This window comes from Canis lupus, chromosome 27, assembly GCF_048164855.1.
Source record: "Canis lupus baileyi chromosome 27, mCanLup2.hap1, whole genome shotgun sequence".
Lineage (NCBI taxonomy): Eukaryota > Metazoa > Chordata > Mammalia > Carnivora > Canidae > Canis > Canis lupus.
Window position 1 is genome coordinate 12,751,210 of NC_132864.1, and position 27,624 is coordinate 12,778,833.

Genomic DNA, 27,624 nt, shown 5'->3' on the forward strand with positions numbered 1-27,624 from the left:
CGGCTTCATCATCTGCTTTGCTCTCCCACCAAGTTTCTTTAATGCAGAGGTCGTATGCTTCCTGCTCCTTAATCAGGGACTTAACTATAAGTGACACTGTTTGGCTTTGCAGATGACTGGTCGCAAAGGGAGGGTTGTAAGCAACGATGATGGAAGCATATCTTATGAATCAAGATCTGAACTTGATGTCCCTGTAGAAATACTAAATATCACAGAAAAACAAAGATTTATGGATGGAGATAAGGTATGTTTTTCTGAAATGCTTTTCAATAAAAAGTATAATTACATATTTAAGTTGATGTTTAGAGGTTTTTTTTTTTTCTTTAGAGAAATGAAGTGTGTTGAATGTTATTTAATTTTTAGTGACTGTACATAATCATTGAACACTTTACACATTTTCATTATTTGCTCACAAATTGAATGTAGTAAGATATTGTGCACAGAATCAGATGTGGTTCTTAAAAATTGAGGCTTTTTAAAAATTTTTTTTTAAGATTTTATTTATTCACAAGAGATATAGAGGCAGAGACAAAGGCAGAGGGAGAAGCAGGCTCCATGCAAGGAGCCCGATGCAGAACTCGAACCTGGGAATTCGGGATCACACCCTGAGCCGCAGGCAGGCAGACAGGCACTCAGCCACTGAGCCACTCAGGCATCCTGGCTTTTTAAAATTTTAATCAGCGTATTAAAATATTGTGTTCTCTCAGGTCATCTTAGTGGCTTCACATGTAATGCTACTCTGCGGTGTCTAATTTTGCCTCCAGAAATATTTAAGCATACCCAGATTACTAGTGTCCTTTCATTTTGCTGAATTTCTTATTGCCATGCTGTGTTGTATTAGGATGATCGCTGAAAGACCTGCAAATTGGCTTACGTACCTCACCACTGTAGAGGCCTCAGTTGCCTCCAGAGGCTCTTCGTGTAGCCTCTTACTGTTGAGTAGTCAGTCAATTTTGAGATTCTCAGACTACTTGGAACTCAGATTCCCCATCTACTTGGAATTGCTTTAAGCATTTGCTGATGAAATTGCTTTAAAAAAGGAATGCCACTTAAATGTAATTCCTTAATTTATTCTTATTTTTTTATATTTTGTTTATTTGACAGAAGTAACAAGATCTAGCATGAGCGGGGAGGAGAAGGAAAAAGCAGGCTCCCCGCCGAGCAGGAGCCCGACTCAGGGCTCGATCCCAGGACCCTGGGATCACAACCTGAGCCAAAGGCAGATGGTTACCTGACTGAGCCACCCAGGCACCCTTTAATTACTTACTTTAAATAGAATAAAATCTTCTCTTTGGGTGCCTGGGTGGCTCAGTCAGTTAAGCATCTGCCTTCAGTTCAGATCATGATCCTAGTATCCTGGGATCAAGCCCTGCATTGGGCTCTTGGGCTCTTTGCTTGATGGGGAGCCTGCTTCTCCTGCTCCTTCTGTGGTTCCTCTTTCTTGTGCTCTCTGGCTCTCTCTCTCCCTCTGAGTCAAATAAATAAAATCTTTAAAAAAATAATCTCTGTTTACCCATATTTTTCTTTATATTTCAGTGAGTTTTAATGCAGCTATAAAAATAGAGGATAGTTACCCCCATCAAAGTTGTGGGGTTTTTTTTTTTTAAGATTTTTATTTTATTGTTTTATTTTATATTTTTGGGGTTTTTTTTTTTGTTTTGTTTTGTTTAGATTTTTATTTATTTTCGAGACATAGCATGAGAGAGGGGGAGAGGGCCAGAGGGAAAAGGACAAGCAGACTTCCCACTGAGCAGGGAGTCAGATGTGGATATGGGGCTCAATCCCAGGACCCTGAGATCATGATCTGAGCTATATTGAGATGGTTAACCAACTGAGCCATTCAGGCACCCCCACAGTTGTCTCTTATAAACATATTTCATAGTTCGTGTTATGTATTTTTTTTTAAGATTTATTTATTTTAGAGAAAGTGTGCGCATGAGAACATAGGAAGAGGAAAAGGGAGAGGGAGAGAGACTTTCCAGCAAACTCCTTGCTGAGCATAAAGCCCAACATGGAGCTCGATCTCATGATGCTAAGAATATGACCTGAGTTGAAACCAGGAATTTGGACGCTTAACGGACTAAGCCAACCCAGGCACCTCCCCTCATGTTACGTATTTTAAAAATTGTAGGTAGAAGTATTTTCAGTTGTGTTACATAGTTTGTTTCATGAATTTATGCCGATATGCATTAGGAATTGTATTCATTGAGGAACGTCTGAGTGGTTCAGTGGTTTAGCGCCTGCCTGTGGCTCAGGGCGTGATCCCGGGATCCGGCATCAAGTCCCACATTGGGCTCCCTACAAGGAGCCTGCTTTTCTCTCTGCCTAAGTCTCTGCCCCCGCCCCGTCCTCCCCCATGTCTCTCTCTCTCTCTCTAATGAATAAATAAATAAGTCTTAAAAAAAATGAAAAGAATTGTTTTCATTGGAATTAACTTTAGCTGTTAAGTGACAGAAAATCCAAAATTGTGTTGACTTAAACAAGGTAGAAGGTAATTTCTCCCACATACAAGCTCGAGTAGGTAGACCAGAGCTGTTATGGCTCCTTGAAGACTATGTCTCTTCTGTCTTATTCCTTTAACGTGTGAGGCTTCATTTTCATATTACCTATTTCACATTCAGTCATTATACCTCTGTATTTCATCTAGCAGAAAGAAGGAAAGAAGAGAAGAGCATATTCTTGACTTTTTTTTTTTTTAAGATTTTATTTATTCATGACAGACACAGAAAGAGAAGCAGAGGGAGGAGAAGCAGGCTCCATGCAAGGAGCCCGATGTGGGACTCAACCCTGGGGAATCTGGGATTATGTGCTGAACCACCCAGGTGTCCCATATTCTTGACTTTTAAGGACATCTCTTAAATGTACATATCACCTATACCCTACTGGAGTGTGCTCATAATTAGCTATGAAGGAAAGTGAGAAATGTAGTCTTGATTCTTGGCAGGCATGCACCTATCTAAACCTGGGGGTTCTATAATTTAGGAAGAAGAGGAGAGTAGGTATTGGTGGGCCGGCCACTAGTACTCTAATTAAAAACTTTATTTTAGGGTACTTGCCTACTTGTCTTTTTGCAAAGGTGATCTTTACCTCTCCCCTCCCCCCTTATATTTTGATACAGAATATTGCTATCATCTCAGAAGCTGCCAGCTCAGGTATTTCATTACAAGCAGATCGGAGAGCTAAAAATCAAAGACGAAGAGTTCATATGACTTTGGAATTACCCTGGAGTGCAGATAGAGCAATTCAGCAATTTGGTAAGTTCCTACGTTGAATTTCACTTGATAGCTAGTAATCACTGGGGAAATGTGTACACATCAAAACCTGTATTTAATGTCAGATATCTTAAAACATGACATGTATATTTTGGAGCTGTTTGTGTATTGTATGTAAAAATGTAGACTACATGGAATCCATTTTTTACCTGTTTCAAGAAATATAAAAGATCTGTGTTGGATTTCATTGGAGTTTCTGTCATTATATCTAAAAATGGGTTCCTCGGGAGTATCTTCATCATCGATTTTCAGAATGTATGTGGTCTATGTCAGAGTAGCTGCCACCTCATATCCTTTTCAGCCCTCGGTGGCTTTACTGAGGGCATATTGCTCTTTCCCTAGCTTTACGTGTTCATGGCCCTGTGACCTGATGTTTAAAAAAAAAAAAAAAAGTTTAAGGGCACTGGAGCAGCTCAGTCAGTTAGAGTGTCCAACACTTGATTTCTTCAGCTAAGGTTGTGATCTCCAGGACATGGAATTGAGCCCTGCATTGGGCTCCGTGCTAGCATGGAGTTTGCTTCAGATTCTCTCCCTTCCTCTGCATGTTCCTGTACCCACCCCCTTCCCCAGCATGCATGCACTCCCTCTCTAAAATAAAATCTTTGTAAAAACTTTTGGTTTTGAAGAATCCAGAGCAGCGGGTACTTCAACATATTGTGGTTAACCCAAGTGGGGCAGAAGTAATAATCTGTTTATCATTGATTGTTTTGTGGCAGTTTCTGTTCTTTTATAAGGAGGAGTGTTTTTTTCTTTTTTTTTTTTAAGATTTTATTTATTTGACTGGCACAAGCAGGGGAGTGCGAGAGGTTGAAGCAACCTCCCCACTGGGCAGAGAGGCCAATGTGGGACTCTATCCCACAACCCTGGGATCATGACTTAAACTGAAGACAGGTGCTTAACTGCCTGAGCCGCCCAGGCTTCCCATTGAGTATTGTTCTGAATATGGATGTTGCGATCAGTGTTTTTTTATTTTTTACCTTTAGTGGAATTACAGTAATTGTTACATTCTTTAATTTTTTTCTCTTAAGAGTTTCTGAATACCAGTTTAGTATTAAGATGCTAGGAATAGATCTCAGAATACACTTATCTAGTGAACACCGTATTTTTTAAAATCTTCTTTTTATTTAAATTCAGTTAACATATAATGTATTATTGGTTTCAGAGATAAAGGTCAGTGATTCATCAGTCTTCTATAATACCCGTGCTCATTACATCGTGAGCCTCTTTAATGCCCATTGCCTGGTTACCCCATTACCCTCCCTCCCTCCCCTCCAGCAACCTTCATTTTGTTTCCTGTGATTAAGAATCTTTTATGGTTTGTGTCCCTCTCTGATTTCACCTTGTTTTATTTTTTCCTCTTGCCCCTAAAATCCTGCTTTGTTTCTTAAATTCCACATAGGAGTGAGATCATATGAAAATTGTCTTTTTCTGATTGACTTACTTCACTTACCATAATACTCTCTAGCTCTAGCCAGTCATTGCAAATGGCAAGGTTTTTTGATGGCTGAGTAATATTCCATTATATATAATATATACCATGTTTTCTTTTCTTTTTTTTTTTTAATTTTTATTTATTTATGATAGTCACAGAGAGAGAGAGGCAGAGACACAGGCAGAGGGAGAAGCAGGCTCCATGCACCGGGAGCCTGATGTGGGATTCGATCCCGGGTCTCCAGGATCGCACCCTGGGCCAAAGGCAGGCGCCAAACCGCTGCGCCACCCAGGGATCCCCCATGTTTTCTTTATTCAGTCATCTGTCAATGGACATCAGGGCTTTTTCCATAATTTGGCTATTGTGGATATGGCTGGTATAAACATTGGGGTGCAGGTGCCCCTACAGATTTCTATATTTGTATTTTTGAGGTAAATCCCTAGTAATCTCTGACCATGCTGCTGCCCAGGCTGAGACTACTCACCTCTGGAGGTTGTGACCAGGCACTTGTGAGAACGTCCCTACCCTTGGGCTGCCTCCAGATGTCACCCAGGAGTCCTCTCCGTATATACACACACACACAACTCAGGGATGGAGGTTTTGGGACTCCCAAGTTCAGTGCTATAGGCTTGGGCCTGGGTTGGGCACTGGAGTCAGACCAGCACTGGCTGGGTGGGGGGGAAGATGCATGTTTTTAGCCCCAGAAATAAAGACCTGTTTGCCTACCACTGGGCTCTGCTTTGCCTTGGTGGAGTGGGCAGTGATCAACAACAACAGCAACAAAATGCTGGGTCATAGGGTAGTTCTATTTTCAAGTTTTTGAGGAACTTCCATACTGTTTTCCAGAGTGGCTGCACCAGCTTGCATTCCCACCAACAGTGTAAGAGGATGCCCTTTTCTCCACATCCTTGCCAACATCTGTCATTTCCTGCACAGTCTGTATTTTTAATGTCGTTACAGGACGAACTCATAGATCAAACCAAGTTACTGCTCCTGAGTATGTGTTTCTGATTTCTGAGTTGGCAGGGGAACAAAGATTTGCTTCTATTGTTGCTAAAAGACTTGAGAGCTTGGTAAGTTCTTGGGCTGTGTAGTTGTGTGTAAAAGATGGTGAATGCAACCTGTCTTCTGTGCCTTGATTGGAAATCTTCTGTCTTGATAGGGAGCACTTACCCATGGTGACAGAAGAGCAACAGAATCTAGAGATCTGAGCAGGTTCAATTTTGATAATAAGGTACATTTCAGCTTTCAGTATCTCTGAGATTTTGTGGTAGTGTGTATCCGTGGTGAACAGAAAGGGAAAGTGGTTACTGTTTAAAACTTAAAACTGCCTCTTATAGTTTCACTGTAAAATGATAGTATGGTATAAGAGACAGATTTTCACATATCAGATCTTTGGTGATAAATTCTGCAGTATAATCCTATTTTCATTCCTTTTAGGAAATAGAAGTGTAATAAATACTGGGAATCAAATGTGAATTTCCAGAAATAAAGGAAATTATTTACCAGACAGCTGTGTTTGTGAATCTTTGGTACCATAATAGTTTTTATAGTGTTCTGTTGGTGGTGTGATTAAAGTGTATCCAAATGCTGAAACTCGTTAAATTTTTTGTTTTTTTTTTATTGCAGTATGGAAGAAATGCTTTAGAAATTGTCATGAAATCCATTGTCAACCTAGATTCTCCTATGGTATCACCACCTCCAGACTACCCTGGAGAATTCTTTAAAGGTAACTTTAAAAAATAATCACAACAAATGAAAATGAGTACAAAGTAGGCACCAAAACCTGTTCTGACATATGCTGTTATTTTTCATTGTCTTTGCACATAAACTATATAAAAATTTAGAAATTAAAAGTTAGTAGACATCTAAGTTGACATCTTATAATCAGACTATTAAATTTCATTCATATAAAGTATTTTGTGCTCTTGACAGTTTATTGCATGTTAATACTAGATTAGTAGAGGAAGTGGTTTTGTTAGGTTAATTTAAAATGACTATGCCAGATAGCTTTTAAAATTTAATTTTAAAGTACAGGTAGGGCAGCCTAGGTGGCTTAGCAGTTTAGCACCGCCTTCAGCCCAGGGCGTGATCCTGGAGTCCCAGCATCAAGTCCCACATCAGGTTCCCTGCATGGAGCCTGCTTCTCACCTCTACCTTTGTCTCTGCCCCTCTGTGTGTGTGTTTGTCATGAATAAATAAAGTACAGGTAAATAATCATTGGAAGTTGACATAGGGTATAGATAAAACAAAATTGGCTCTGTATTCATAGTTATTAAAACTGTGTGATGGGTATATGTATGTGACTTATAGAACGTTCTCTTTACGTTTGTATGATTTTGGAAATTTCCGTATTAACAAAAAAGTCCAGCATAGTGCTATAGAAACTCTGACTTAGGGGATCCCTGGGTGGTGCAGCGGTTTGGCGCCTGCCTTTGGCCCAGGGCGCGATCCTGGAGACCCGGGATCGAATCCCACGTCGGGCTCCCGGTGCATGGAGCCTGCTTCTCCCTCTGCCTGTGTCTCTGCCTCTCTCTCTCTCTCTCTGTGTGTGACTATCATAAATAAATAAAAATTAAAAAAAAAAAAAGAAAAGAAACTCTGACTTAACTCTCAAATCTGTAGATTATATTTTGCCCATAAATGTAAGTAGTCGGGATCCCTGGGTGGCGCAGCGGTTTGGCGCCTGCCTTTGGCCCAGGGCGCGATCCTGGAGACCCGGGATCGAATCCCACGTCGGGCTTCCGATGCATGGAGCCTGCTTCTCCCTCTGCCTGTGTCTCTGCCCCTCTCTCTCTCTGTGACTATCATGAATAAATAAATAAAATCTTTTTTTAAGAAAAAAAATAAATAAATATAAGTAGTCTACATGGTTTTAATTTTTGATAATTTATTATATAATTCAGGAAGCTCTGAAAACATTTTGGAAAATATGTAGATGTAAGATACATGAAACATCATTATAGGGTTAGGATTTTTCACTAGAAAGTCTTTTCTAGTTAGAAACCAGTGTTTAGTATTGGTACAAGCCCTATTGATATACTGTCAAGGGTGCTTATAATCACTGATGGCATTAACAAAGCAACAAAGGAAGATGTTTCTCTCTTCTTCTCCCCCTTTTATTTCTTTCCATTCTCTTTCCCTCCCTCTCTTTTTTCTTTTTTTGTTGTGTTTAAAATGGCTCCCTCATTTACTTCTAAGTTTTTCTAATTACATGCTACTTGCAGTGCCTGGCTGGCTCAGTTGGCACAACATGTGACTTGATCCTCAGGGTTGTGAGTTCAGGCCCCATGTTGGATGTAGAGATTACTTAAAAATAAAATTTTAAAAAAAATTACGTTATTTACTTATTATAAGTAATGGGGAAAATATTTAATAAAGAGTCCATGCTGTTTGTTTATTCATGAGAGACACAGAGAGGCAAAGATCAAGGCAGTGGGAGAAGCAGGCTCCATGCAGGGAGGAGCCCAATGTGGGACTCAATCCTGGGACCGCGGGATCACGACCTGAGCCGAAGGTAGATGCTTGACCGCTGAGCCACCCAGGTGTCCCCCATGCTCTCCCCTTAATCTCCATCTTCCATTCTCACCTGCTGAGGTCACAAATGTTGATAGTCTGAGGGATCCCTGGGTGGTGCAGCGGTTTAGCGCCTGCCTTTGGCTCAGGGCACGATCCTGGAGACCTGGGATCGAATCCCACGTCGGGCTCCTGGTGCATGGAGCCTGCTTCTCCCTCTGCCTGTGTCTCTGCCTCTCTCTTTCTCTCTCTGTGACTATCGTAAATAAATAAAAATTTAAAAAACAAAAAAAAAATGTTGATAGTCTGAACAGGGGCAGCCTGCCACATCTTTTCTCCGTTTTCATCTAAACAAAGAACTTTTCTTTTAAATGTGATTAATATTATTTTAATATTACTTCTGATATCCTGTTCTCATTTAATACCTCCTCCTAGACAGACACTTCCTACAACTTCATAGCTATTGCATTAGCATTTTTTTTTTAACAGTTGCACAGTATTTTGCAGCTGGCTTATACAGCATTTTTTTCCCCATCATTCCTTTATTGGTATTCAAATGGTTTTGATTTGTTTTGGTACCATCTCTAACAATGCTAAAATTTTATGGCTATCCTTTTGTACAGATTTTCCTCCATAAGATTGGTTTCCAAAAGGAGGATTTTTGCCTACACAGTTGTCACCTGCATAATTTACAACAGTTTTGTGCATGTAGCAGAGTACTAGCTAATTTATTAAATGTGTAAATAGGATATAATCATGCTTCCTGTTGGCTCTTTTCTCTTACACCCTTATTCTGTAAGTCTGGGTTAGAGCCTAGACAATAGTATTAAAGAGCTGTATAGGGGCACCTGGATGGCTCAGTTGGTTAAGTATGTGCCTTCAACTCAGGTCATGATCCCAGGCTGCTGGGATTGAGCCCCATATCAGGCTCCCTGCTCAGCAGGGACTCTGCTTCTCTCTCTCCCTTTACTTTTCATCCTGCGCGTGCGGATGCACTCGCTCTTTCTCTATCAAATAAATAAAATCTTTTTATAAAATGCTCTGTAAACTGCCTTCATAGTAACATAATGCAGAACAAGTTAACTGTTTTACGTATTGCTTCTGCAGCACCTTGTCAATATTGGTATTGTTTTGGATGGAAACAAGATTAATAGCTTATTTACACAACTATTTAATCAACTAGTTTATATATTCAAAATTGTTTATATTCTGTAGGTGATAACTGCATAACCAAAGATGTCTACCATCAAAGACTGCTGTTAGAAAAAATACAGTGTGAAGTTTGAGTGCTGTATGATTTCAGAATACCAAAACATCATTTGGGGACTGTGAGTTCCATTTAATTCAGCGAATAGGAACTACAAAAGATATCTTAGACTGTGGGGTTTTTGTGTGTGTGTGTGTGTGTGTGTGTTTAAAGATTTTATTGATTCATGAAGTACACACAGAGGCAGAGAAATAGGCAGAGGAAGAAGCAGGCTCCTCACAGGAAGCCCGATGCGGGACTTAATCCCCTGACCCCCAGGATCACGCCCTGAGCCGAAGGCAACACTCAACCGCTGAGCCACCCAGGCGTCCCTCTTAGGCGGTGTTTTAATGCTAGAACTTGATCTACTTTGTTTAGTCAGGTAACAGCTCATTGAGTCATTTGGGCTATAAGGTATTTAAATTTCCTGACAGATGTTCGACAAGGACTGATAGGAGTTGGCCTAATAAATGTAGAAGATCGCTCGGGAATTCTTACTCTAGATAAAGGTAAGAATATGAGTTTTGTATATAGATACAACTATTGCTATATCATTACAGCCCAAGACCATTTTGTTTATGCTTTTGTCAACTTGAAGGTGAAGCTTCAAGTTTGTAGCATTCAATCCCTTTTTCCTGAATGCTCATAAATTCACTCAGGGTGGTTTTGTTATTTAAAAGAGATTAATGTTTCTTTTTAAAAAAAATAAATAAATAAAAGAGATTAATGCTGAGTGAAGTCAGTCAGTCGGAGAAGGACAAACATTATATGGTCTCATTCATTTGGGGAATATAAAAAAGTGAAAGGGAATAAAGGGGAAAGGAGAGAAAATGAGTGGGAAATAACACTGACGGTGACAGAACATGAGAGACTCCTAACTCTTGGAAATGAACAAAGGGTGGTGGAAGGGGAGATGGGCGGGGCGTTGGGGTGACTGGGTGACGCACTGAGGGGGTCACTTGATGGGATGAGCACTGGGTGTTATGCTATATGTTGGCAAATTGAACTCCAATAAAAAAAATATACCAAAAAAAATGAAGAACATATGACTCTTGATCTCGGGGTTGTGAGTTTGAGCCCCATGATGTTGGGGAAGAGATTACTTAAATAAGTAAATATTTCAAAAAACAAATAAAGAAATGATATATGAAAAAATAAAAGAGATTAAACCTTTATTCTGTCCCGGTAGCATCAATTCTCAACCCAGGTTGCATAAATGATCAGCTGTGAAGCTTTTAAAAAGTACTGAAACTACAGGTGAGGTTTCAACTTTGGTGATTTCCCATGGTTCCAAAGTTTCTAATTTTGCCGCCAAAGTTGAGTTTCACAGACTTAGAGCATTTAGAACTTTTTATGAGTTAAGATTTCATGTTGGAGGGCATTTTTATGTACTAAATGGTTTTCATACTTTCAGTAAGTGAATTTGAAGTTGCAAAAATTGAATAAAACAACCATCTTTAGCACATGTATGTGGTCATGCTAATTGCTAGAGATAGAAATGGTCAAATTAAAGCTCTGTTCTGGGAGCAGTACAAGATTGTGGTTGTGAGGGAAGACCATGGAGGAGGAAGTGAGACTTGGTTTAATTCCAGGGGTGAGTGGATTTTATTTGCCATTTGAATGCATTAAATCTGTCTTATAATCTTGTCCTTGCAGATTATAACAACATAGGAAAATTCTTAAATAGAATTTTGGGCATGGAAGTGCATCAGCAGAATGCGTTATTTCAGTATTTTGCAGACACACTTACAGCAGTTGTTCAAAATGCCAAAAAAAATGGAAGATATGATATGGGAATTTTAGGTAAGTAGAGAAATTTTGAAAATGTCCTGTTTATTCATAATAAAATATTCTTTTTCCATTCATATGTTGCTTTTTCTTGTTCAAGATCTTGGTTCTGGAGATGAAAAAGTGAGGAAAAGTGATGTTAAGAAGTTTTTGACTCCAGGATATTCCACCTCAGGTCATGTAGAGTTATACACTGTAAGTTCAGGAAATGTGCATGTGTGTGTGACCTCCTGTGATTGGCACTCACAGAAATGAGTATAATTTAAGTTGTATTCTTTCTTTTACAGATTAGTGTAGAGAGGGGAATGTCTTGGGAGGAAGCTACCAAGATTTGGGCTGAGCTGACAGGACCAGATGATGGCTTTTACTTGTCTTTGCAAGTAAGACTTGTCTCCTTGGGATGTTAATTGTTCATATATATAATGCATCATCACTGCCAGCAGTGCAATTGTCTATCCGCTTTGTGCCAGTTTTCCAATTGTGTTTAGCTTTTCTCTGTTTTGATAATTTATCATCAAATTAATAGACATTTTCATTTAATGTATTTTGAGGGGTGTTTATTAGCTGCGAGTTATGGATTATTACATACTCTTAGTTAATTGGACCCCTTTGTTTCATGGTGCGGTGACCTTCTCTAGGCCTATATCAAGAACTACGTTCATTGTTTAGTTCTGTAGGCCTCTAGTACGCTTCATATCTGAAAGATTCATTTTTTAGTTATTGTAAATAATTCTTTAGTATTTGTGGTAAAGCTAAGGAGGAGATGGAAGTATACATACAAATACATTTACACAGAGACATTGGCACATCCACAAATCAATGTATGTGTATATATATAATCATCCATGACCATGGTGCAATATCTTGAATTTTCTTGTTAAAGACTACAGAATTTTTATATCCCCTATTCTGTGATATTTATCTGTGTGTTCTTTCTTCTACAGAAATAATCTTTATTCTCTAATGGCACACAGAATGATGAAATACTACTGATACTATTACCCCAGTGTTCCTGAAAATAATTTTGGGAAAAAAGCATAAACTTTTTTTGCTTTTCCTTCCTCCCTTTCTCCCATTTTGTTGAAACATAGGTGTTTCAACTAATTCTGCATTGTCAGCATATGGTACTTCTGTAGTATGCTTTTCTTTCAATGCTTAATCTTAGCTCTGTAGGTAATTAATTTACATTTAGTTCATTTAGTTCACCTCTCACTAGTCCTTTGGTTACATCACTAATCGTTTTGGGTTTTTTGTTGTTTTGTTTTTTTAAGATTTTATTTACTTATTCATGAGAAAGAGAGAGGCAGAGGGGGAGAAGCAGGCTCCATGCAGGGAGCCCGATGCAGGACTCGATCCCGAGACTCCAGGATCATACCCTGGGCCGAAGGCAGGCACTAAACCGCTGAGCCACCCAGGGATCCTCTGTTGTTTTTTTAAAGATTTTATTTATTCATGAAAAACAGAGACAGAGGCAGAGACACAGGGAGAGGGAGAAGCAGGCTTCCCCCAAGGAACCCAATATGGAACTTGATCCCGGGATCATGCCCTGAGCCAAAGGCAAACGCTCAACCACTGAGCCACCCAGGCATCGCCATCTCTAATCATTTTGTTTGAAGTCTGTTCTGAATCCTCAAGAAGAGTGTGTTGGGAGCATTACTTCCTGAGGTTGGTTGTTTTTAAATTTATTTTTGAGAGAGAGTAAAAGCATATGTGCCCACCTGCACCCTGAGCAGGAGAGGGAGAGAGGATCTCAGACTCCCCGCTGAGCACGGAACCCAATGCGTGGCTCAATCCCCGGACCCTGAAATTATGGCTTGAAATGAAGTCAGACACTTAACTGACTGAGGTACCCTGGTGCCCCAGTGCTTCATTTTTGTGACTGAATAGTGTTCCATTGTGTGTGTGTGTGTATCCACCCCATTTTTTTTATTTGCCATATTTGTGAAGAGAACAACTGTATATAAAGACCAGGTTCAAGATGTAACTGCATAAAAGATGCCAGAGGCAGGGTGAGACCATAAATAAGCTATCTAGAGCAAGTGTCCCCAAATTTTTTCTATAAAGGGTCAGATAGTAAATACTCTAGGTTTTGTAGTCCATGTCTAGTTTCTGCTGACTATTCTTTTTTATTTTTATTTTTTTCCTTCCTTTTCCCTTCCTTCACCCCTCTCCCTCCCTCCCACTTTTCTTAAGCTTAGGAGCCTCTGCCCAATTTGGTCACAGTCATGATTTTACAGGTCCCTGATCCAAGAGCAAAGCTCTCAAACTAAATGTCTCCTAATTAAGTTATTTTTTAAAAAAATCTTATTGAGGGGTACCTGAGTGATTCAGTAGGTTGTGTGTCTGACTCTTGGTTTCAGCTCAGGTCATGATCTCAGGGTCATGAGATCGAGCCCCATCTTGCTTTGCACTCAGTACAGTCTGCTTAAGATTTTCTCCCTCTCGAGATTCCTGGGTGGCTCAGGAGTTGAACATCTGCCTTTGGCTCAGATAGTGATCCCAGGGTCCTGGGATCGAGTTCAGCATTGGGCTCCCTGCAGAGAGCGTCGTTCTCCCTCTGCCTACGTCTCTGCTTTTGTGTCTCTGTCATGAATAAATAAATGAAATCTTTAAAAAAAAAAAAAAAAAGATTCTCTCCCTTTGCCCCTCTCCCAGCTTGCTTGCACACATGCTCCCTCTCTGTCTCCAAAATAAGTAAAATCTTAAAAAAAAAATCTTGAGATTTTTATATTTGTAGATTCACATGAAGTTATGAGAGGTGATTACAGAGTAAGTCCTGTACACCTATATCACCAGTGGTAACATTTTAGAAAACTATAGTATCATATCAAAACCAGCATTATAGGGATCCCTGGGTGGCGCAGCGGTTTGGCGCCTGCCTTTGGCCCAGGGCGCGATCCTGGAGACCCGGGATCGAGTCCCACGTCGGGCTCCCGGTGCATGGAGCCTGCTTCTCCCTCTGCCTATGTCTCTGCCTCTCTCTCTCTCTCTCTCTCTCTCTCTCTGTGTGACTATCATAAATAAATTTAAAAAAAAATTAAAAAAAAATAAAAAATAAAAAAACCAGCATTATATCACTGTTACATAATTCACCAGATTTTATTCAGATTTCTCCCTTACATGGGATTGTGATTGGTGCAGATTAAGGTCTTGTTTATTGGTTTCTTTTACTCCAAATTATTGCCAGAATTTACAACTGGTAGATTTTGTGGAAAGTGCTGATCCTCACCTTCCTTTGAGTGAAAGGATGTGATAATATTGGCCCTGTTTTCCTTTATGTATGGCAGAGGTGGTTGGATATGAGGAGAGGCAGCCTTGGAGGGGGCGTTCTTCCAGAAAGGTGCGGGTATTTTTTTTTTTTTCTTTTTTTAAGGTGCGGGTATTTATCTTTGAAACTCCACAAAAATAAGTGGACATGCTTGATAATGTTTATCATGTGTTAACATTAGGAAGACCGTGTTGGAATTACTTTTATTTCTACTGTCATGTGATTTATTTTGTAATTATAATGAATTACCTTGACACTGTGTATCCACCCCATTTTTTTTTATTAAAAAAAAAAGAGCTCACTGTTACATGCTTTTTAAAACACCGTCCTCTATAATAATTTTACTGAATGTTTCACATCAAGTGATAAAACACGTAAAATGTAATTTTTACCTTATGGTTTCATTGACTTTGTAGTAATTACCTAAATTATGTTTCAAATCACTTGAAACTAGTAAAAGAAAGAATCTTTAATATCCGTGAAAAGTAAAATACTAAGTTGTTTTTTTTTATTATCAGTGTAAGAATTACCTTAATATAAAAAGTTGGTAGCTCAGCGATCAATTTGTTTTGTAGAGGAAGTGGCAAAGTATCTTTACTTTGAAACTTTTCATTTTCCTTCAGTTTTGCTCCAGACATGATTGCTTAGAAATTGTTCACCATTCTTTAAAGGAGATACTAGGGGATCCCTAGGTGGCTCAGTGGTTTAACACCTGCCTTTGGCCTAGGCATGATCCTGGAGTTCTAGGATCGAGTCCCACATTGGGCTCCCTGCATGGAGCCTGCTTCTCCTTCTACCTGCATCTCTGCCTCTCTCTCTCTCTCTCTCTCTCTCTCTCTTCACTCTCTCTCTCTCTCTGTCTCTCATGAATAAATAAATCTTTAAAAATAAATAAATAAATATAAAGGAGATATTAATTTTCCTTGAGCTTAACGGGCCTTTTAATAACTTCCTCCTCTTAGTATTTCTGCCATAAGTCCAACTTTAAAAAAATATATATGTAAGTTCCATTATTTGTCTGATGCATCCATTTCTTCCACTTCTACATACATATTTATGTATTATTTGCCCAGCATTTTGGCTTTTTCCTGTCATAGCTTTACTGTTTACAGATCATGTGACATCTCACCTCACTTTTAATGGCAACCATAAGGAGACAGCCCTGATGGATTACATGAGTGCAGGGACCTGCTGGTTATCAAAATCATTATCTTGTTTCATTGTAGCTCAATGTTTCATTGTAACTTCAAGAAGAGGAACATTTTTTTTTTTTTTTTTTTTACAATTTATTAGGAAAAATTTTACATAGAGAGGTAAAAGGATTTTCCTTGGGACTCCTGGATGGCTCCAGCGGTTGAGTGTCTTCCTTTGGCTCAGGGTGTGATCTTGGGGTCGTTTTTTTTTTTTTTTTTTTTTTTTTTGATCTTGGGGTCTTCTAAGTATTTTGGCCCGCAACATATGTATTCATTGTACCTCAGAATTAGGATCCAAGAGCCTTTGTTTGGGTGAGGCCTTGTAAAACTCAAGGAGATGAGCAACTGCCATACTTCTTAGCTGCCATACTTCTTAGTTACGGATTCATGTGCTGACTGGGCATTACAAGTCTTTCAAAGAATTGTGTTTGCTAATGTGATGCTACAAACATGAAGTTTATCGTAAAGTGTGCAGCTCAAATCTTTATACTTTCTCACTTTTTTTTTTTTTTACTAGATAAGGAACAACAAGAAAACTGCCATCTTAGTTAAAGAAGTGAACCCTAAAAAGAAGCTTTTCTTAGTTTATAGACCAAATACTGGGAAACAGCTCAAATTAGAAATTTATGCTGATCTAAAAAAGAAATATAAGAAGGTATTTTTTCATTTGTACTTTATACTATCTATGAATACTTGTTTTATAATATATTGAAACTATATTTAGGAGAGCTATGTGTGCATATACAAAATTATTTGGTCGATTTTTCCTATTTGGTTACTGGAAAATTGTTTTTTGAAAACATGTTGTCAGTTTTTTTTACATTAACATCCCAGTCGTAATGTATCAACCATTAAGAAGCTTGTAAGATGACTATTTCAAACAGCTTGTGTTGTCAGTAAATGAAACTTGCAGTACTAACTACACAAATTAGACCTGCCGTATTTATATTTTGCAATGATTTATAGAAAAACAGTGAGTGACTGCATTTTTTAACATTACTATTAAATTTTAGTATTACCCTATATTACTATTCTTCCTACCCAGTTTCACTTGTAAACAATTATAATTAAACTAGCTATTTGAAACATTGTGTGGGAGGAACCTAACCACAGAATTTTTTATGAATGGTATTTAAATACAGCCAATAGCAAGGGCAAGATTTTCTGTATCGAGATGATTATAAGTTGGTTTTAGAGACCATAAGAAGGCAACCAGTTTGTTTAAAACAATACTATTTCAATGGAATTTTTGTCTTATTTTCACAGGTAGTCTCAGATGATGCCCTGATCCACTGGTTAGATCAGTATAATTCATCTGCAGATACTTGTACTCATGCTTATTGGTTAGTATTTTTATGTTTCTCACCATATTTTCCAAAATGTAATCAAGATTTAATTTAAATACACCTTCTCCCTTTAGCTGTCTGTCTAAGTCTGTGAATAGTTTATCTACTGTTAGGTGTCATTCCTTTAGTCAGAAACACTTGTATGTTTGTGGACCATACACTCTAGGTGTTCTTCACTAATGTTTTGTTACTTTCAACCAACTGTTGTCTGCCAATGTGGACTTGACTGTCATTCTTCTTAAGACTTTTTCTCCTCTTCTTCCTTCCCTTCCTTTATTTTTTTCCCCTTCTTTTTTTATTTATTTTGTTCCCCTTCTTTAAAGAAAAACTTTACTAGTGTCCCAAATCAGCTTCATTTTTAAGGGTTAGGGAACTTGTAGGAAACTAAGAAAAAAAATTAAAAATTAAAAAATAATAATAAACTAAGGGTTGCTTACAGCACCAGAAAACGGTGTTGTTGAGCCTGGGAACTGATCCTGCTATGCTACTAGGTTGGCTGGAGGGGTGTTCTTTCAAGTCACTACGTAATAAATACCTCTTATAATGTTCTTTTCAGGGCCTTATATGGGTCTCACTGTTTTCTTATCCATTAGACAGTCAATAGGGTATTCAGCCCATCTTATGAAAAGGAATATAGAATATAGATGAGTTTTTAGCTAGGTTTTATTTAGACACAGGTAGATAAGTTTGATATGAGCAATGATTTGTTTTCATTTTGAGAGGAAATTCGTGCTTTTGGAAATTAAGAAAAGCTTTCAAGATAAAATATTTTTAAAGTTAAAAGGGCCTCTCTAAAACATTTGCTTTGAGTATTAGCAAGAAGGGTGCTCAATACTGTGTGTTCTCCTAAATTACTATTCGAAAGATAATTTTATTGAAGAATTGTGTAAATTTTAACCGTAAACCATGTTTTCCTTTTTACAGTTTTTTAAAAATTTACTGGTTTTATTATTTTGGTTTGCCAAGGCCTTTCCCAGTTACCTGACTTAGAATATGTTGTTTAATACTTTAGAGGGAACTGGCAGAATTATTTTATAAACTGGCATGAATATAGTAAACTATTGGATGTTAAAATGACAGACCCTTTAACTGGATATCAGAACCAGTAAGTCATCCCTTTTGCATAAGGGAGTTGAGCCCCAGAAATTGTATTTTCTAAAATCTTAGAAATTTTTAAAAATCGGCAATGATACCTTAAATTGGAAAGTATAATCCAATATGTCAAAAGATTGTAATCTAAGAAATTGTCAGTAAAGAAAGGAAAATAATGCTAGGACATTTTCCACTGAAATGTAGGTAGACTTTGTGAGCTTTTAAAGTGTGTGTGTGTGTGTGTATGTATACATATATATTTTCCCCCTTATCTATCCTAGGCGTGGCAACTGCAAAAAGGCCAGCTTGGGATTAGTTTGTGAAATAGGTCTTCGTTGCCGCACATACTATGTATTATGTGGCTCCGTGCTGAGTGTCTGGACAAAAGTTGAGGGTGTTCTAGCATCTGTCAGTGGCACAAATGTGAAGATGCAGATAGTTCGGCTAAGGACAGAGGATGGACAGCGGATTGTAGGTAAGTCTAAGTTTTGAGGGTTTGAGCAGAAAAAAAAACAGATTTTTTTTTTTTATCCTTCTTAGAATCTGGATACCTATTCCAGTAGTGGAATAGAGCTTGCTTTATATCTTCTTAAAGGATTAAATGGAAGTTAAGCCTTTGAATGGACATTCTTTATTCTGGCTGAAGTTATGATGTCATTTTATGCTGCTCTTAAGTTGTTCTTGCTCCCCTTCCTCACTGTTGCTGTCTGTGCAGCCTCCCTGGTGTAGACACTAAGCCCAGTCTCTTGCCCAGGATTCCCTGAATATTGCCATTTTTATACGCTTTGAGACAACTCAAGACTGGAACTAACGTTACTGGGCACAGAGGCTAGCCTGGAGTTTTGCAGAGCATAGGCAGACCAGGCTAGCTGCACCCACCATTCACTCACAAGGCTTTACAGGGAGCCATTCAGTCATTGCACTTTCCCTGCTGCTTCATGTTTGCTTCATTTGCCACAATCTTTTTTATCATGGTTTGCAGATTGGCAGCCTGTGGGCCCAAGTCAGTCCATGAACATTTTTTCGACCCTCAAATACTTTTGGTCATTACAAGTTGGCATTTGAATTAGTTGCCAAGGGACGCCTCGGTGGCTCAGTGGTTGAGTGTCTGCCTTTGGCTGGGGTCATTGATCCTGAGGTCCTGGGATCAAGTCCCATATAAGGCTTTCTGCGAGGAGTCTGCTTCTCCCTCTGCCTATATCTCTGCCTCTCTCCGTGTTTCTCATGAATAAATAAATAAAATCTTTTTTAAAAAATCAGTTAGGGATCCCTGGATGGCGCAGTGGTTTGGCGCCTGCCTTTGGCCCAGGGCGCGATCCTGGAGACCCAGGATCGAATCCCACGTCGGGCTCCCGGTACATGGAGCCTGCTTCTCCCTCTGCCTATGTCTCTGCCTCTCTCTCTCACTATCATAAATAAATGAAAATTTAAAAAAAAAAAAAAAAAAAAGGAGTTGCCAACATTTAAAAATCAAAAGCATGGTTTTTTGTTTTCTCAAAAAAGTGCATGCACATACAAACACCAGCTTATGTGAAACATTGAGCCCCTCTTCCCAGATAGGAGGGGTTAAAGTTCATTTACATAGGACATTACTTTCCACAGTTTGATAACATCTGCACTGTGCCCACTTGGAAGTTACCTGCTTCAGTCAGCATTGGAATTTGCAACCACTATTTCGTAGTCCTTTTGGTACATTAGTACTTACATAGAAGGTTGTTTTCATGTGCATTTGTGGAGGTGCGAAGATAGTAAGTAGATACCATACTTGACCCTCTATTCTACAACCAAGAAGATGGTGTTGCAGTAGACATGCCAGAGGCTTAGGTTTTTGTGGGTAACACTGCCGAGGAATTGGGTTACTTCTAAAGGGGCCAAGCCATTTCAATTATTAGGTATTCATTTAGTTTTGTGTGGCTTCTTCATTACGTTTAATAGTATGCTTCATTTGGAATGTGCTATGAAAATGTAAAATACAAAAAAAAGTAAATAAAATACAGTATGATCTCTCCTGGAAGCAGCCTTCATAAATTCTTGTTTCTAATTGCAGGTTTGATCATTCCTGCAAATTGTGTGTCTCCTCTTGTAAATCTCCTGTCAACTTCAGACCAGTCTCAACAGCTTGCAGTCCAACAGAAACAGCTCTGGCAGCAGCGTCACCCGCAGAGCATCGCCAACTTGAGCAACGCATAAGAACAGACAGGTTTCGACATGGATGTATCTGAAATGCTGTTGAAGCATATCATTTGCATAAAAATCAGGGACAGTTTCCAAAGAATTATAATTTTTTTCAGTTGTTGCTCTCTCTAGTTAATTTTTTTTGGGAATAAGGACAAACCTGGAATAGATAGCAAAACTGAAAATCAGCAGTGCCGATGGTGGTACATATGTCTTTCCTTTGCTTTTCCCATGGTACTTCCCATATGCTTTTACTTTGGGTGAGCAGAGGGATATGTGCGCGTGCGTGTCTGTTTGTTTGTGAGTTTATTAAAGGCTACAAACCACAATTGGTTTAACAATGCTTGGAACTTCCCAAACTGGCTTTACTTTTATGTTACACAGTGCTCAGGGTTAATGCAGTACATCCATGCAATTGCTGTGGGAGTTATCCCCAGATGCATGTGTTTTGAGTCTATAAATATAGAAAATATATATTGGTTTCTTTTTCCAACTTATTAAACAATAGGTTTATTAAAGCATGAAATGAAAGGTTGCATATCATGCATTCAGGTTCTTTTCTAGTTTTGTTCTGACAGTGCATGTCTTTGAAAGCATGCGTAAACAAGATTCAAACAAGTCAAGTAATGGAGAGAAACATTTGTAGATGTACAGCATTGGTTATTGCATTTTTATAGTGTTTATACCTGGGTATTGCTTCTCACCCTGCAAATCCCCAGCCCCCCCACCCCACCCCTGCCACCCCATTATTCCTGCCCCAGGTTTCTTGTCAAGGTAATGAGTACATACATTTTTTTGTGGTAAAACTCTTAAAAAGTTAATTTTAATGTATTAATAGTATTCCTAATGTGTGCTGCAAAAATGGCTACAAGCCTGCTTTTCTTAAAATTACATTTTCCTTAACTTAAAGATAGTTTTAGAAAGAAGTACAAATTGGCTTCCATCTTGCAAACAATCTTTTTTTTTTTTTTACTTCATTATCTTAATTTGTCACTCATAAAAAAGGAAACCATACTTGAGCTGTAAACTAGACAATGAGGAGACACTTGAGGCTTCTGCTGTATGTTTATTTCTTGTTGTTATTGTTGTTACCCAGTAACTTGAATATTGTTTAATGTGTTGTAAGACATTGTAGAGTTTATCTCAAGCTGTTAAAAATGGTAATGTACAAATGTGAATAGACACTTATCTATAATATGGGTAAGTTTTGTTTCGCCTATAATAGATGTTTATAAAAACAAGTGAGGGGACAATTGGGGTTTTTTTGTTTCCTTTTGTTTTCCTTCCACCCCCCCTCCCTTTTTTTTGCTTGCACAGGTTGCACTATTGAAAAATTGAGATTGTATAAACCTGGTCAAAAGCTACAAGATACCACAATCTTGTAGATGTCAAATAAAAAGTTATTCTACTAACCAGAAGTGGACTCGTGTTTAGGCCCTTAACACCTTCAGAAGCAGTCTGTGATGGGGATTCTGCAGAACTTGTGTGTTGCTCAGCATTCCAGGTAGCCTTATATTTGGGCTTAAAACTTGCCCCTCAAAATTGAGATGTGTCGAGAAAGGGGTGAAATGATAGTACTTTTGAATGTTGCTCAAGTTGAATTGTTCTTGCTTGTTACTCTTTAAACTTCTCACAGAATCAGGTGGGATATGTGTTCAGTGATGGAAAGCTAGGGTTTTCATCTTCCTGTGTTTCTTTAAGCCTGAGTTTGCTTATGTCAAGTTTACCGTAAGTTTCCTTTGAATTTATTTATTCTTGATACCTAGAAGAACACATTGAGAATAATTTTTGTTTGTTGGCATGTTTTGCCAAGTGGATGCAACTTTTATCCTCAAGTCTAGGCTTTCTTCTCAGGCAGTGATCCATCTGTGTATCAACCAGTGTTCCTTGTTAGGGCCACCAGACCCAACTGGCAGCCAAGAGCAGATTGTTCCACCTGCAGCAAAACTTCTCAGTTACTTCCTTTATTTTTAAACCAGTATCCTGCTCAGCATCCTATCAACACACTAAGGTGAAGATTGGAGAAGGGAACCCCAGCAGACCTGCTCCCCTCAGTAAGGCAAAATGGCAGGGTTAGGGGCTGTGGGCCCAACTTCCCTCTTTTGGGCATTAGGGGTATCTTTTTGTAGGGTACGGTTATTTCCAAATAGCATTGGTATGAGGTTTCTGTAGCATGCAGTTAGTTGACCCCCACAATTCCTTATGTAATGTTTGCATTTTGAACTGCTATTCTGATGTAAAAGGGCATATGTATGTTTTGTTCTTTGAGGAATAGCTTTGTTTTGGTTTTATAAAGAAGGTCCAGAAATAAGGCCTCTGAAAATTCTTCAAGGAGACCTCAGAAAGGCAACCGGGGTGAATGGAGAGGACCTGAGGTGCCACATGCCCCTGCCCATCATGGAGGATGTGTGTGAGCATCAAGAGCCCGCTGTTCATCCCCTTCTCTGCAGGTTGAACGTAGGACCTTTACACTGTGCCCTTATCTAAGTCAGCAAGTTCAGGTTGGCCAGCTTGGGAAAATCCAGCATTCAGGGTCCTCCTCTCTCAAAAAATCAAGTTTAACAACAGCTAACTTGTGTACAGCAGATCCATGTATGTCAGGATCTGATGCCACGTCTGACCCCAGGGCCTTGTTGAACCAGATGGGAGTCCATTTGGCCGTTGCAATGCCTTGTCTCCCCTTTTTTAGCAATATGGCTCTGAGCACAAAGATTTGATTGTAAATTGTGCTCGTGTTTTCAAAGTTTACAATGTCAGTTGTGCTGAAAACCACTCTCTGAGTCCAGAGCTGCTCAGATGGTATCTTGGGGGGGATCTGTGTTCCCCTCATTTAGTCCACACCACAAGTCTCTGTCTGCAGTTTAGTGGGATTATCCAGATAGGCATCAGTGATTCCTCAGTGTATTAACTGAGTATTTCTTTAAACGCAACTTGATCAAAAAGTAAATTATCTTAAGCAATTTTCCCTTTTTGCTGCTATATTGCAGATAGACTTTTCAATATCTTTTCTTTACATCTGTATATAAGTTAGCAAGAACTTGCATCCAAAGCAATGTACTAGTGTGTGTTTGTGTACATATATTTATTCCAGTCCAATTAATTAGCACTTGAGAAAATTTTTTGAACTGCAACAATAACCCTTTTCATTTTAGTGTGCTTCACCTATAAAGATAAAAGTTCAGATTACCAGGCTCCAGGGGACTATAACACCTTAGAGGTACAATTTTGTGTCTGCAGTCCCTGGGACATTGATTTGCTAGCCTCCATGTGATGCTAGTAGAACTCCTCTAGCAGGCATGACCAGAAAGGGCACCAGGACAGCATTTATGATTATGTGTAATGGGAACCTTTTACCCTACGCTCTTTACTTCCCAGTTTAGCATGGGGGCCAGAGCAGTAGATTACAAGTGATTGATGCATCTCAGTTGATGAAAATAGCAGGGGAAAAGTATTTTCCCCTTCAGTCCTCTCCCTGATAAGATATTAAGAGCAAGGTCCTGGTCTAAAAATTCTTATTTTAAAAACATACCTGAGTGGTATTTGGTAGTTTCTAAGAGTGGTGCTACATAAGGGTCGCTGTTAGGCTGGAATCTAGTTAGCCAGATGTTGGGTGGGTTCAAGCATCCCAATGGCAAAGGCAACCACTGTGATGATAGGCATTTGTTGACTACCCCTCCTGTATCTAGGGTCTCCCTCGCTAACCACATTCCCACACACAGGGCTGTGCATGCTTTGCTGCTATAATGCAGCAAGTAGTCCACACCATGGCTATAGCTAGCTGCGAGCATAAACCCTTTGTGAAAATTCCTCATGGGATGCCAATTATCCAATATAGATGCAATATCTTTTAAGGGCATATAAGTGAAGGAAACACATCTAGATACCTGCAACTCAAGCTAGCTAGTAATTTTTTTTTTCTGATTACTTGAGGTGAAATCCAAAACCCACCTTCTGATTTTATGCTGTACTTATATATATGTACATAAAGTGTATATATAGAAATGTTGAGTTCTTTTGAATTCTGAATGTAAATATTTCTTGTAAATTGGGACCCCACCTATTTGTTTTTCCTTTCCCTCCTCCCTTCAATCCTATTTATTCTTTCCTTGACTTCCCATATGGGGCATCTTACAATTTTTTTTTATATATATATATATATTAAAAAAGTATGAAAAACTTCTTAGTTGAATTTGTTCATATATTTTAGAATTCAGTTTTGCATCTTTACTATAGAATTCCTATGTCTATTTTGTGTTAATATTTTTCAACATGCCTGATTGTGTTTGCATTTTTTATTACAGATTTTTACTGTGTGCAATGCATTGTAATTGGGGGGGAATGTATTTGAGTGCAATTTCTGATACTGTCATTATATGACTAGTTACGCTCATTTATGTTGCTCTTTGGAAGCTATAGTGAGCCTGATGTTTTCACATAAAAAAACTTTTACCCAAGACTTTGTTTAAGCTCCTCTAACTTCTTCAGTGCATTTGGGATCAGATGTAGCTCTTCAGTAACCCGACTTGCTCCTACCCTTGTAATTTTTCAGGGCTGTACCAAATCCTCCATCTGTGTGGCTCTCCAGCTGAGAAGAAAATCTTGCAGATCTGAATGGTGATTGATAGCCTGCTGCTACTGCAAAGTTTGTGTTTTTTTTAAAGAAATCAAGCCTATACTTTTAACCTACAAATAATCAGAAATTTACTTTGCAGTGAGCACAGGTAATCTGCTTCTGCTCTCACCTGTTAAGGATAGTAATAGCAGATGGGGAGACTGGCCTGGTATGTGTGGGTCTCCATAAAGAGTGTATTTTAAGGAACAATCGTCCTCCCAGAGAGAGAAGACAACTGCTGTGGAGGCTTCCACGAGCCTTCATCTCATGGGCTGATTCTGTGCTGAGGGTAAAACAGGCAGTTAGCTGTGGGTGGACTGGCCAGCAGGATCCCCTGAGCCGCTCTCACCACTAGTGTGCTACTGGTGAGTTGACCTTGACTGGACAGATAGCCACAAGCCTCATTGCTGAGCTGGATTAAGGCATTCTTGATGATTAGTGTTGCCAGTAGGGAAGACACAGGGGTGGCTCATGAAAATGGCAGTAATAATCAGCTGGGAGGCAAACATTGCGTTTTTTACTTAAAGACTTAGAACATTGAAGAAAATGTTCCTCCATGACTTTTAGGAAGGATTGCTGTGAGCATTTCTTGGGCCTTTCACTCACATACATATTTCATTTACCTATTGAACTTGTTAGACTTGTTGAAAATTTATGAATTGTCCGCATATAGATTAGCCTTGGGAACTTAACATATCTTAAGTTAGGGCCTGTCAGAGATGCGCCATAGTGGGAATCCAGGCTTAGACCCACTCTGCCCACTCCCTCCCTCTGGTATCCAAAGAGTGGAGAGCACCCTCGTCAGGCAGGCCCAACAAGGGATGCATGCAGCCTGGCAAAATCGGTTTTTCTTGCTGCTTGCAGCTCAGGCCTCCTCCAGTCTCAAGGTCAATCGACAGGTCCCTGAGAACACCCCATTCTTCCTCCTCCCCACCCTGAGAGCCTTTCTTGCTCTGAGAGTATCTGGCACTGAAGAGGGTAAAGAAGCTTGAGCCTTCTTTCTGACTTACACATTAGGGACAGAGAGCTTGTTTCCACGTAGCATATTGTAGTCTCACCGCCATTAGAGAAAAACCATCCTTTTCATGGTTTATACTGAATTTGCAAACTACTGATATTATTTTTCAATAACCACTTGTATCTATCATCAACCTTGAGAGGTGGGAAGAGGTACGCTGTATCTCTGCAATAAAACTTCTGCCAGGTTCTACCTCTGCTGAGCAAAGGATACTTTTATATGTAGGCGTAGATCTTCCTCCTTTACTGATCTGACTTGGTGCATCTTGAGACAACGTGTGATGGAATCCAAAGACAATTTGAAACAAAGGTGGATATAAACTCTTGGTTGTTTTTATTTGGTTCTCTTTTTTTAAATCTCCCTTTTTATATTGCTCCTCTGTCTTGAATGTCCGTTAGTGTATGAAGGGTACGCACTGTTCTGATGATACTGCACTGCTTCATTCAGCCTTCCACGGTTAATTCAGTACCAAGTGTCCAGAAGCGATTGTTCCAACCATTTTGATATGTAACTTTAAAAATTGGGTTTCATGCAATAAAAATGTGTTGGCTGCGTTTAGCGAGGTTTACCCTTGCAAGTAAAAAACGATCAACCATGAAGCATAACAAACTCTGTATTTAGTTTTTTGTTGTCGTGTTTTTTGTTTTGTTTTCTTTTTTTGTAAGATTCTTAAATAAATTAAACTGGCTAATATGTTTTTTCTCTGTGTTTTCTTTGGGTTCTGTGCACCCACTTGAGCTGTATCCATGCCACCATCCTCACCTAGAGAGCTTTTCTTTGGGGGCTTGGACTTTTTTTAATGTTGGCATTTTATTTGGTGTGAATTATAGAAGACTTCTCATGATGTCGGTAGGATGGAACCCAGCACTCTTGAGATTAGAAACGTACACACTACCACACATATGAACAGTTCTGTAGGTCTGGGCAGAGATCCTGGCACCTGCCACAGCTCTTGAGACTCCCCTCCTAGAGTGTCTTCCCCACAAGATGCCACAAAAGGCTGGCCATGAGTGTTAGAGAACTTGGGGCCACAAGGCTCCTTTGTAAAAATCATTCCTGGTGTTGAGCAACCGCCCAGGCTGGGAATCCAAGATTTGAGCTTTGTTTCGGAAAAAATAAACTAGAAAACTGTCAGGGAGTATTGTGTGTGTGTTGTTTGCCAGTCGCTGTGAGCGCTCTCCATGGCCCTCTCCATGGCCTTCAAGTTTTCAGATGAAGTCACTTTGTTCATAAGGTTTGAAAGGTGTTTCGTTTCAAAAAAAAAAAAAAAAAAAAAAACGTTTCGTTTCTTATTTTTGCAGGATTGGTGCCTGCATTTATTAAGGGTTTGATAAGTAACTGCTAGGTGTCTAGCATTGGGTCACATGCTGGGTACTTAGGCTATTGCAAGGACTGTAAACCAGTAAGCAGATAGGATTCTTCCAGTCCTGGTGTTAAAACCTCAGGAATGCTATGTGTGCCTGAGCCTAAGAGGTGACCAACTGTTGCCATAAGGAAGCTGGAGTAAATGGAGAAGGAAGTGGACAATCTCATGCTACTGTTGAGCTCTGGGGCTCATTGATTGTGAAATAAGGATTGGCCAGAAAGTCCAGTCAGCTCCTTGCCCTGGCCTTCGGAAGCCAGAGAACGGAATAAACGTGAGGGGAGACACCACAAAAAGCTGAGT

The 27,624-nt window shown here is 39.2% G+C and overlaps 1 protein-coding gene across 3 annotated transcripts in view; it reads left to right on the forward strand.

Moving 5' to 3' along the window:
• Positions 1-26,651, forward strand: part of SBNO1 (strawberry notch homolog 1) — a 62,256-nt gene extending 35,605 nt beyond the window's left edge. For all 3 annotated transcript variants that reach the window (XM_072802228.1, XM_072802226.1, XM_072802227.1), the window contains exons 20-32: positions 113-244; positions 3,119-3,254; positions 5,665-5,777; positions 5,867-5,938; positions 6,334-6,433; positions 9,901-9,975; positions 11,123-11,269; positions 11,355-11,449; positions 11,542-11,634; positions 16,233-16,370; positions 16,982-17,058; positions 18,435-18,628; positions 20,201-26,651. In XM_072802228.1, coding sequence (XP_072658329.1) covers positions 113-244; positions 3,119-3,254; positions 5,665-5,777; positions 5,867-5,938; positions 6,334-6,433; positions 9,901-9,975; positions 11,123-11,269; positions 11,355-11,449; positions 11,542-11,634; positions 16,233-16,370; positions 16,982-17,058; positions 18,435-18,628; positions 20,201-20,343 — 1,515 coding nt within the window. In that variant the 3' untranslated portion in view covers positions 20,344-26,651. The remainder of the gene's footprint in view (positions 1-112; positions 245-3,118; positions 3,255-5,664; positions 5,778-5,866; positions 5,939-6,333; positions 6,434-9,900; positions 9,976-11,122; positions 11,270-11,354; positions 11,450-11,541; positions 11,635-16,232; positions 16,371-16,981; positions 17,059-18,434; positions 18,629-20,200) is intronic.
• Positions 26,652-27,624: the final 973 nt, after the last annotated feature.